Genomic DNA, 12,228 nt, shown 5'->3' on the forward strand with positions numbered 1-12,228 from the left:
CTTAATACTTGTGGCTCAAACTCGTTACCTCTCCTGACAGCATGGATCATTACTCCCCATTCTTCACTCCCTCTCTGTATGAGAAGTATACTCCAGCCCCTTGACTTGGAGGCTCAGCCATAACTTGGTTTGCCCAATGGGAAGTGAGTAGTGGTCACGCTGGTAGCTGAGTTGAGTGTGCTTAGAGTTGGCTTGCTCTCGTGTTCCTGTGATGCACTCTGAGCAGAGCTGGTCCCTCAGAGCCACTGTCCTTCAACCTGAGCCTCAGAGAACTAACAAACTCCATGGAACAGACCTAAACGTGCCTGAAGCTTGGAGCCCCACTGGGTTCAACCTGCGTCAGCCAAGCCAGGAGCATGAACAGACAGATTTGTTTCTGTATGCCACTGAGATTTGGAGGTATTTTTGTTATTCATTGTTCAGTCACTAGGTCGTGTCCAACTCTTTGCGACCCCATGAACTGCAGCACACCAGGCTTCCCTGTCCTTAACTATCTCCTGGAGTTTGCTCAAACTCATGTCCATCTCATCTTCTGTTGCCCACTTCTCCTGCCCTCAATCTTCCCCAGCATCAGGGTCTTTTCCAATGAATGGGCTCTTCACATCAGGTAGCTAAAATATTGGAGCTTCAACATCAGTCCTTCCAATGAATATTCAAGATTGATTTCCTTTAGGACTGGCTGGTTTGATCTCCTTGCTGTCCAAGGGACTCAGGAGTCTTCTCCAGCACCACAGAGTATTTTATTACCCACTGAAAACTGACTAATGCACCCCTTCTAATTAGGGTCTGATAAAATTACCCAAGTCATAACCTAGGTAATTGTTCTACTATTATTTCTCAGATATATCAACCTGTACTTCATTTTCATAAATGCCTATCTTCCTGTTCTCACTGCTTGCAAATCCACCAAAGAACAGTGCAGACAGGTTGTGAAACATCCTCTTTTATAAAAGCAAATCATACAAGGGCGTTTGAAGGCTTTTAGTCATTCACATGTACTTATATTTCTGCTGACAAAAACACCCCCACCCCTCTCTAGACAGAACTCATAAGGGTCTTCCCAAGTCAACACTAAAATATGCTATCTGTGATTTTCAAACTGTTCTGGGACTGAGAAAGTTTCCAGGTCACAGATCAGTCAGATTAGCCTCACTCTTATCTATTGTATGTTGTGGGATTCTGTGTAACTTTTTTTTTTTCTTTCATGAGTTTCATCTAGAGAAAGAAAGAGACAGACAAAGACAGAAAAGAAAGGTTTAAACATTCCTGATCTAGACAAAGCCCACAACTGTGTGTGTCATTTGTCAGTTCCCCAGGAACTCCGAAGAGAAGAGTTTTGATTTGGAAAAACTCACAGTATTCATCCGGAGTCGTGACCTTTCTGAAGTCATCCAGGGGACCCTCACCAGCACTTGTATAAGGAGTGACCAAAAACTCATAGGCAGATTCTGGCTGTAGGTCTTTCACAACAAATGTCTTTTGATCCGGGTTGTCAATTGTGTATTTGCAACATACTGAATTATCTGTGTTTTTTTTAAAAAAAAAAAAAAAAATTTTTTAAGAAGAAAAAAAAATGATTAAGAGTGTAATAAAGATCTTGTGAGACAGTCAGGCAATAATACTTCTGTGGACTCAGCACTGCCAACATTTCTAAACCAATCAAAAATGAAATCATAATTTCATCACACTGGGAACACTAAGATGTTTGGGAGATGGCAAGCAAGAGGAGCACTCCACTAAGCAAAGGTTATTCCTGATTGGGGGTGGGGTGCGGGGGGGACTCAAATCTGCCAGAGAGAGAGTAAGAGCTTGCCAGAGCTACTTAGAATACATTGCGATAAGCTTTAACAAAATCAAAAAAAGAAAATGAGGTTAGCAAGCAAGTTTCCTAAGCAGTAAGTAGGTTGTCTTAAGGAGCTGGGAGTACTTCAAGTGCTTCTAAAAATACCGGGCCATATTGTTTTTAAGTAAGTTAAAATCCTGGCCCCCATCGTCCTGTCCACCCTACTACTTTAAGGACACTATTCGATCATTAAAGCATGCGAGCACAGAAATCAGCCTGGACACGATCAGAGATGGCTGGTAGCCTTTCCAATGATTTCAAGTAAGGAGATCTTGAAACTGAAAACAGACTGGAAAAAACAAAAAGCGTCACCTGTAAGAAATGTCTTTTCAAATCCCCGGTGGCACTTCTCCCCTGTCTTGGATTTCAGGTAGACATAGTACCCTTGTATAAAACCAGTTTGAGATTCGGTGGGATAATCCTTCCAACTCAGAGTGAAGGAGTGGGAGGTCAAGTTACTCATATTCACTTTAGGGTTGTATGAAGGAGCTAAGAAAGGAAGGTGAGATAATGTAAGAGTCACAATTTGGAAGCAGTCTCAGAGCATTCATGTAAATTGAAGGTAGAACCACAGCCCACTCTATAGGTGCTTATGACAAGTGAAGGACTCTTATCTTTTTCTCTGACTTTGTTCGTGAGAGCTGGGAAGGAACAAGGTTCATCTTGTTCAAGCCTTGCCTCTCCCAGAAGTAGAAATGGATGCCCAGAGAGATTCAATAACTTGCACAAGGTCACACAGCAAAAAAGAAAATAAAGGCTTCCCTAGACTTTTTTCTGTGCCTGAATTCTAAACAGTGTTTGGGAGAATGAACTGAAGTAGGGGGAAGGGAGGAGGAGGAAGGGTTATATTTGAAGAGGTCAGGGTGGCTTTGAAGAGTTTTAGTTCCCAGGCAGTGGCAACGCACAGTTGTCCAAGTGTATGTGTGTGTGTGTGAAGTCACTTCAGTCATGTCTGACTCTGTGCAACCCTCTGGACCTCAGCCCACCAGTCTCCTCTGTCCATGGGATTCTCCAGGAAAGAAGACGAGTGGGCCACATTCCCTCCTCCAGAGGATCTTCCCGACTCAGAGACTGAACCCACATCTCTTAGGCCTCCTGCCTTCACTACTAGCACCACCTGGGAAGGCCCTGTCCAAGTGTGGGAAGAGTTTATTCTGAGGCTGCCCTGAGCCTGTTTCAGCACATAGGCTGGTGCATGCCTGGCCTGTGCCCGCCAACACACACAGCAACACCCCTCCTGCCTGGCTGGAACAGCACCCACTCAATGGAGAACACTAAAAGCTGGTCTGATTGATGCAAGGTAACCAATGACCCAGCCGCCCAGCTCCCAGTGGGTGTGAAACCCTGGATGCCAAGAAGCTAAATAAGCAACCACATGAAAGGATCAAAACTTGCCCATGTTGCTGGTGGAATCAAAGTACAATGTCTGAGAGGGGCAACAATTTCACAGTATATCTGCCAAAAGTCTTAAAAACTGTAAAACTGTATTTAAGAAGTTCAACCTTCTGGTTCAAGTATTCTACCTCTAGGACTTCACTTAAAAACCTTTATCAGAGCAATGGACAAAGATTCAGCTAAAATGATGGTGAGTCAGATAAGGCATAAGGGGATTTGGCCAAGAAAAAGAGAGAGATTGAATATTAGAGACTGCAAGAAAATTGAGGGTGAATTTTATAGTTTTTAATTGAAAAAAAAATTTTAATCATCCTAAAAGTCCAAAGATGGGTGATTTGCCGTATGCAAACCATGAGGCAGTTTGCAGTCATAATGACTGAAAAGTTAAATATTACTTAGTGACATGAGTCAAAAAGGACTTTACAAAACTGCATAGAGTAAGATCTGATTTTTATATCAAAGTGCATGCCTGTACTGAGAAAGAACACACACACAACATTAACTCTGGATATGTGCCCTTGGCTGGTAAAATCAGCCAGTTTTGTCTTCTTTGGCATAACATTTCATGAATTGTCTTTAATGAAAATGTTTTATGTTTATGATTAAAAAATAATGTTTTAAAAAACCCAATGGCCAGAATAAATAGCACACTGAAAATTAGGAAAGGAGCTGTAATTTTCTTAAAGCTGAAGCAAAGAGTCTCTGAATTGTCCTGAACAAGTCCACCCATGGACACAGTAAATGCTTTAAACTTACCCAGTTCCTTCAAATAGCCAGCTTTTTTCTCTAATAAATGGGCCATCCTTTTTGTAGAAATTTCATAAATTCTGAAGTTGTAGCGAACCCCTGGTCTAAAAGCACCTAGAGAAGAAAAGTCAACAGATTGTCAATAACATAGGATGACATTCTCTTTATTTCTGAAAAGGAAAGAAAAATGAATTTGGGTGCCCTTAGAAAATCTTCCTCCTCGGAGTTTCTGCCCTTCATCTCTACCATCTTCCTTCTTTCCCCTGAGCCTTGAAATCCTCCAGCATATCTGACAATGGGGGATTGTTTTCTACATCATCCTCTCTCAAAATACCCTCATCCATGTGCATAAAACTGGGTGCAGAATTCAACCAGAACCAGAAAACCATGTAAAACTCTTTTTTGACTCTAAATCTCCCGCCAGCGACGCGCCCTTTCTCCACCCATGAGAGGCAAGCGCCTGCAAGATCTGCTTCCAGTAACTCACTTGCCCCTCACCCCACAGCTCTAACACTGCTCAAGAAAGGGAAGACTCCTCATTCCTGCCAGCCACCCGAATGACCCCACTGGGCCTCATCAGTCACCCTCAAGTGGTGGGGTGGTGGTGGTTTAGTCGCTAAGTCATACCCTACTTTCGCAACCCCATGGACTGTAGTCCATCAGGCTCCTCTGTCTGCGGGACTTCCCAGGCAAAAGAGGGGTTTGCCATTTCCTTCATCACTCACTCTCTGGATCGACAATTCCCACAGCTCTACCTTGTGACCAGCAGATGGCGCCACTAACCCACTGCTCAAGCCACTAACCTTTGCTACACTTGCAACCTGGAAAAGACAAATCCAGTGTGGCGGGGAAAGAGACCAAGCTCTACAAGTTGCACTGAAACTGAAGGAGTTGATAATCGACTACCATCACCTCTACTCCTATGTCTTCCAAATCCACATCTTTGCTTTTGTAAAAGCTCTCAGGACGACTCTTACAAAGGTCCTTTGCTATTCATTTGAGACTGCTGGCTTAGAACAAATTCATGAACCATATGAACTTACATCTGGATGGCTCTGTAAAAGTAAATATAAAGGTCAAAACTTAGGCCACATCAACTGCAGAACTTGAACTCCAAGACCCACGCGGGATTTGGAGTTATCAGTGAGCACAGAGTATCTGAGATGGTCCAGAAACCCTAGTTGAACCACGTGGACGGAGCGAGATGGTAATACAGAAGGTTCTTACCCGAGCTAATGACTGTGTCTGTGTTAGTGGGGCCTAGGTTTTTCCACCGGAGAACACAGGGAAGGTGCTGGGGACTGTCACACCACTCCACAACGTAACCTGTGGCATTTCTGGATTGGGGTTTCCAAGACATGGGAAATCCATCCTCTGTACCATTCATTCTTCCTTCTTCAACATTTTCTATAAGTTACAAAGAGGGCAATGCTTCAGATTTAATTAATCAGACATTCTGCAAAAGTATCTAAATGTGCTGTGTTGAATGTGCTGTGTATCTAGCAGGTCCAAGCCTTCCCTCTGTAATTGCGACAGGGCTTAGGATAAGGGCAGGAGGGATGTTTTCATCAGGTTTTTCCTACCTCTCACTCCCAATAAATATTCACACCCGCCCCTCAAATGTCCCTTGTCCTGAGAGACCCAAAGAAACATCAGCTCCTAAGACAGGGATCAGCAGGCAGGACCGCTGGTGGATCAAATCCAGCTTCGAAAGCTTGTTTTTACTAAGAACAGTTCTAAGATTTTTAAAGTGTTGTTAAAAACAAAGGATAGAAAATACAGATTGGAAAATGATGACTGTCGTGCCTACATTAATGTCTACAATATTTACGCTCTGCCTTTTTACTGAAAAAGTAGTTGACCTTTGACCTAGAACTGTGTCTGGCACTTGATCTACTTTCAAAAATTATCTGTTGAATAATTCAGCTTATTCCCCCACACAATGCTGGCTGCCCCAGAATGAACTCCTGTCTCCAAGATGTTAGGGGTAGAAACTGAGGTGATCGCAGAGCAAAAAAGGAGAAAACGACTCACATACATACAGAGTCAGATTATGGAAGGGTGTGACAGTACTTATGACCTAGGATGCTGCCTCAATGTATTTTATGCACCAGGGTAGTCTTCCTGCTGCTGCTGCTGCTGCTGCTACTGCTGCGGCTGCTGCTGCTGCTACTGCTGCTGCTGCTGCTACTGCTGCTAAGTTGCTTCAGTCGTGTCCGACTCTATGCGACCCCATAGACGGCAGCCCACCAGGCTTCCCCGTCCCTGGGATTCTCCAGGCAAGGACACTGGAGTGGGTTGCCATTTCCTTCTCCAATGCATGAAAGTGAAAAGTGAAAGTGAAGTCACTCAGTCATGTCTGACTCTAGCGACCCCATGGACTGCAGCCTACCAGGCTCCTCCTTCCATGGGATTTTCTAGGCAAAAGTACTGGAGTGGGGTGCCATTGCCTTCTCCAGGATAGTCTTCCTAACATCCGACAATTGGACAAAAAAAGGTGATGGTCTCAATGGACTACAGCTCTGCTGATTTCAAGCAGGTCAGTCTAGGTCTAGGATAAGAACTTCTGTTTCCAAGGTGGATTCCACAGCCTCCCACTGTTCAGAAGGCAGTGGGCCCCGGTGGTCACTTGAGTGAAAGCAGACTCTGATCAAGGACTGGGCCTGCAAGCAGCTGTTCAGAGAGGCAACCAGTGTGGTACAAGCAGATATGACATGGGATGGACTTAATACTCCAAATGTACTTCTTGTTTCTCTGCAGTTCATATTTGATGAGGCATCTTTTCTTTTATCTGGCAATTCTAATTACAGCTGAATGTTGATGGGTGCTATTAAATCTTCCAGGGCACCATATTATCATCCAGCTGGGAGCACCCAAACAAATGTGCAGCCTCAGGTATAAGGTCAGGGGTTCCCACAAAGGCCTGTGTCTATCCTACCCACACAGCTTCTGTCTTTCTTCATCAGAGACACAAATCTCTTTCATGCTGAAACTGACATTTTCCATTTATTCACACTGACTATAATTTCACCCCAAACTTAAAGCATAACTCTCCCAAGCTGCTTCTCTAACCTTGCAAATATGTCTGGAGAAATGAAGGGAAAGGCAAAGAAAAAGGGAATCTTTTCAGTCATTCACACTTTAGCATGAATTGGCTGAACCTCCTTGGTCTGTCTCATAGCACATCAGTGCCTTTATCCACTCTAGAGACATAAGAATCTGGACCATATTGGAAGGCTGGATAGAGCCTCACAAAAGGATGGAGTGGGTTCTGAAGGCAGGGCATGAGGAAGGAAGACAGGGTAGGAACCCACAGATGAGGATGACCCCAAAAGAGAAGAGTGTTTAGCAGAGTTGTTTGAGCTGAGCCTCCCTGGAGGTAGAGTTTCCTTTATCTATCAGCTCCCCTAGGGGTGAATGAAATGCTCACCCTTCCTGTTCTGTTCCTAACAAAGACAGAATACAACCATCCACTTCCTTCTCTGATATAGTTCTTCAAAAGCAAAGATTAGGTCAAGTAACTCCTTGGTTTTTTCTCCTGTGGCACGATCCCAAGTTCTTTTTCTTACTTGACACACTGGATGGTTCTTAACCAAAATACATAAGACAAAATAATAACACCCTCCAATCTAGCCCATTTAACCTAAATGGAAGCCTAATTTGAATAACAGGTATAAAGCGACCCGACATAACCCCACAAGCAGGGTCTGACAATTTTTATAGCAGCAACTGAAGGGTGACATTATTGCAAGGTTCACAAGTGAATTTAGGATGTCTGTGGGGTGCTGTCCAAGTGTGCAGTGTGTGAGTGTGTGCACCACTGGGGGCGGGGTTAGTGCAACCAACCCCCTTTCATAGCTCTCCCAGGAAGGAAAGTAACACCATTATTGATTGTACATGTCAGGTCATTTCCACCTTGTTTGGACTTCCACAGGCTAAGTGTTTAGACAGTTATCATCATTTATTCCACAGCTTTGGCAAAGCCCTTTTTGAAAGATAATGCTAGTTCTCCTTGTGGCCAAGACTGACAAAATATTTTGCCATATAAGAAATGCAACTCATATTCCATAAGCCACAAAGCATGTTCATACCAACTCTAACTCTGTTAGGACTGTTTGTGTTGCATTTATTTGAATAAAATTTGAGATCCCAAATCAGTGGAAGAGTCCCCGGAAGGGAAATGTCCAGACCCATGGCTGAAATCTTCCCACACCGAGGAGGACTGTCCCAGAAACCCGCCAACATGCCTGGACCCAAAGAAAATGACAGACAGTGTTTGGCAGCTGCATCTTTTGTCTCTCCAAAGTACTCTTTCCAATTTATTCATATCTACCAAATAATACCATCAACATTTTCCTAGTGAAGAAAAACAAAACCAAAGAAACTCACCATTTCCAGGATGTCCAGAAATGGCAACTGTGGAAGCCGGAGAAGGACCCACACTGTTGTGAGCCGTGACACAGATCTGGTAAGAACTCTGATTGAGGGTTACTTTTGTGCTGTTGGCCGGAGCAGGGACAGAGAGGACCTTTAAACTGGACGGTTCATCAAGATTTTCTACAACTACATTATAGAACAGGATCTTCCCATTGGCGTGCACTTTTGATAGAGGCTGAAAACAAATATTGACAATCATTTCAACATGGGCTTCCCTGTGAATAAGAGTTTGCTCGATGACTTTCTCATCTTTTCTCTCCTTTGATTGCCTTATTCACACACACACACACACACACACACACGCAGAGCAAATTTAAACAGTTTAAGAGAGAAAATAACCTTCTAAATAAACCCCACTTGAAATCAGACATTCTATTTTAACTAAAATTGAGTACAGAATAGGATCATTTGGGGGTGAGCTTAAGAGCATATCATGTCCAAAGCATGACCAATTAAGGAATTGAGAGGAAGGGGGTTATTCAGCCTGGATTAAAACACACTTGGTGAGTATGGACTCAGTCGGTAAAGATTCCGCCTGCAATGCAGGAGATGCAGGTTTGATCCCTGGGTTGGAAAGATGGCCTGGAGGAGGAAATAGCTACCCACTTCACTACTCTTTCCTAGGAAATCCCATGGACAAAGGAGCCTGGCGGGCTGCAGTCCATGAGGTTGTAAGAGTCAGACATGACTTAGCAACTAAACCACCACCACCACAGTGAGTACAGAGCAGGGAAGACAGGGGTAACCCCAGACAGGAGGGGGCTGGGCTCCTGGAACGCTCCCTCCACCAGCTGTGTCACCCCCTTGCCCCCAAGCTGTGCTTCCCCAGACCCAGGGCCCACGGTCCCTCTTTTAGATGATCCTTCAGGTGGTAGAGAATTCTCTGTCCACACAACCCTAAGCCCACTCCCAAGGCCTGAACCCCCAGCCAGATGGTGCCCCCTGATGTGTGCACCCCCAGACCTGAGATCAGGCTGGGGCAGCTGTTGGCTCTGGGTGTGGAGAGAATCTGCCTGTACAGACTGGCGCATCGACATGTGTGTGAACAAGCCCCCTGATGGGGAGGACCAGAGTGGAGGTGGGAGGAAAAGTGGGGTGGGCTCTGGCTGGGGGCCAGCTCCCCCAGCATGGCCATGCTTTAGCACTAAACACTGAGGAACTCAAGAGCTCTGAGTTGGGTTTTCCTGGTGGCTCAGATGGTAAAGAATCCACCCGCAATGTGGGAGACCTGGGTTTGATCCTTGGGTTGGGAAGATCCCCTGGAGGAGGGCATGGCAACCCATTCCAGTATTCTTGCCTGGAGAATCCCCAAGGACAGAGGAGCCTTGTGGGCTACAGTCCATGGGGTCGCAAAGTTGAACATGACTAAGTGACTAAGCACAGCACAGCATAACCAGTATTCTTGCCTGGGAAATCCCATGGACAGAGGAGCCTGGTGAACTACAGTCCATGGGATCAAAAAGAGTCAGCCATGACTTTGTGACTAAATCACCACTACCACCATCTCAACACAAACCAGGCCTTGCACGTTGTCATGAAGGCATGTTAGTCAACACAGAAGGACTAGGTTGATTTCTGTTACAATATTTAAGCTTGACTTATGACTTTCAAATATAAATATTCGTAACTTTAAAATATGGTATATATTTCTCCACTTCTCCTCATGCCCTGGGCCCTGCAGATGTTAGGGGCAGGCCTGCGGGGAAGTTAGGAGATGCAGTTCTAACCATCAGAACCAGCCACCTGGGCCAGGCAAGAGGCTGCCGAAGAAGGAAGCCCTGGCCCAGTGTTAGGGGTATGGATGCGGAGTGGGGATTCCCCGACCAGGTCAGAAATTCTACAGGATTCCTGGGAAAAGCCCTCCCAATCGAAAGACTACATCAGTAGCTAATCTTGGTGAAAAGCAAATGACAAGCAAAAATGTCTTTCTAAACGTCTGGCCTCTTACCTTCCAGAACAAGGTCACCGTTGGATGTCCTGACACAAATGTCACATCTCTCCAGACATCGGGCGCCTCCGATGGAGCTGAAATTAACCAAAGGAAAACTCCTGGGTCACAACATGGATGTAGAATACTTTCAACCTTCTTGTAGTTCGGTCAGCAAAGTGACCACGGCCAGTCCGACCTGAGGCCTGCATCTCGGTTTTTCACTCTCTGTGATGTCTACACACTTGGCTGTGACCACACTGTTCACTCCTCCCAAGGGGCAGGCACACAGTAGGTGCTTTACAAAAGGGCTGCTACATCAGAACGGGAAGTGACACAGGGGCCTTTGTGAAACTCAAGCCTCAGAACTTCTAGAAGCCACCAAGGAATTTTGGAACCCTGCGTCAGTCCAATGCTAGGGGGTTAGTTAGGCAAGAATCCTGCATCAGTCCAATGCTAGATCAGTTGGGCACATTTCCCATTTCTGGAATTTCTAGGCACAGCAAACCATTGCTACTTGCTTGCCCCTCTGGTGGAGGCTGCAGTTGGACACCCTCAAGTGGAGCCCAGTTCTCCTGACTGAACACTGGCTGGCCCCTGGCTGTGGTCAGAGCCTGGGATCCCTTCCTTGTCCCCCTCCTCCCCATGCACGCCTGTCCCCCAGTTCCTGGTCTGAGCCTAGGGCAGCTCCCTGTGTGTGGGCCCTCGGGGCACCAGCTGCAAACCTCCCCCCGTACGCCTCACCCTACTCTGTTCTAGAAGACCTTGCCTCCTTGTCATTCTTGCCACTAAACTGTAGACCAGTGATTTATGACTGGATTCAACATATCTCTGCACAAGAAGAAAACTGTTTTGCAACATAACATAAAATTTTAATTCTCTGCTTTATGAAAATATAGTTTACAGTCCCCAACAACTGAAATTTTTTAAAAAATGAAAAATTTTTTCATATAGTTGCTAACACTTTCTATTCAACATGAAGGTGACCATATATTTTTAAAATCTTTGCAACCCCATGGATGATAGCCTGCCAGGCTCATCTGTCCATGGGATTCTCCAGGCAAGAATACCAGAGTGGGTTGCCATTCCCTTCTCCAGAGGATCTTCCTGACCCAAGGACTGAACCCAGGTCTCCTGTATTACAGACAGATTCTTTACCATCTGAGCCACCAAGGAAATCTCTGAAATTTAAGAGACTCCTTTTTTTTTTCCTGTAGTTGCTAACACTTTCTAGCACAACATAAAGGTGACCATATATTCTAAAAATCTATTAAGAGGCAGATTTCAATTTGTTAAACAAGCCATCAGAGAAGCCAATATTAAGTATAAAACACATTGAAAAACTCAAGCAGCATATGAGACCTCAAGCTCAGTGCAGAATCTTCTGCTGCTGGTTTGTACGTGACCACCTGCACGAAAAGAGAACAGCAGCACAGCTGATCGTGCTCCATATTTATGTCACTACAGTATCTCCTCATGGGGTCATTTATCTCTGCTCACCGTGATTCTGCTTAAGTAGAATTATAATACATATAAACATCGACTCTGCCAGCATTGAGCAAAGTGTTATCAGAGTGGAAAAAGTGTAGGTTCATCATCAGTAGATTCAACTGATTTTAACTTTGCAAAAGCAAAGTTAAGCATTTTCAGACTTATGATATTATAATCATTTTAGATGATTTAGATGAATTATACCTAAAACTTAGTGGAAAGAAAAAAACTTTGCATTTTTTTTTTTTAGCATTTTTAGTTTAAAAACTAGTTACCAAAAATGCTAAAAAACAAAATGCAAAGTTTTTTTCTTTCCACTAAATTTTAGGTATAATTCATCTAAATCATCTAAAATGATTATAATATCATAAGTCTGAAAATGCTTAAC

General features: G+C 44.4%; 1 protein-coding gene across 2 annotated transcripts in view; it reads right to left on the reverse strand.

Moving 5' to 3' along the window:
• OSMR (oncostatin M receptor) overlaps positions 1 to 12,228 on the reverse strand; it is a 68,344-nt gene that overhangs the window by 4,542 nt on the left and 51,574 nt on the right. For both annotated transcript variants that reach the window (XM_027520039.1, XM_027520040.1), the window contains exons 10-15: positions 10,371 to 10,447; positions 8,375 to 8,597; positions 5,213 to 5,392; positions 3,995 to 4,099; positions 2,156 to 2,332; positions 1,356 to 1,523 (exon numbers count right to left, since the gene is read on the reverse strand). In XM_027520039.1, coding sequence (XP_027375840.1) covers positions 1,356 to 1,523; positions 2,156 to 2,332; positions 3,995 to 4,099; positions 5,213 to 5,392; positions 8,375 to 8,597; positions 10,371 to 10,447 — 930 coding nt within the window. The remainder of the gene's footprint in view (positions 1 to 1,355; positions 1,524 to 2,155; positions 2,333 to 3,994; positions 4,100 to 5,212; positions 5,393 to 8,374; positions 8,598 to 10,370; positions 10,448 to 12,228) is intronic.

Source organism: Bos indicus x Bos taurus, chromosome 20 (genome assembly GCF_003369695.1).
Source record: "Bos indicus x Bos taurus breed Angus x Brahman F1 hybrid chromosome 20, Bos_hybrid_MaternalHap_v2.0, whole genome shotgun sequence".
Lineage (NCBI taxonomy): Eukaryota > Metazoa > Chordata > Mammalia > Artiodactyla > Bovidae > Bos > Bos indicus x Bos taurus.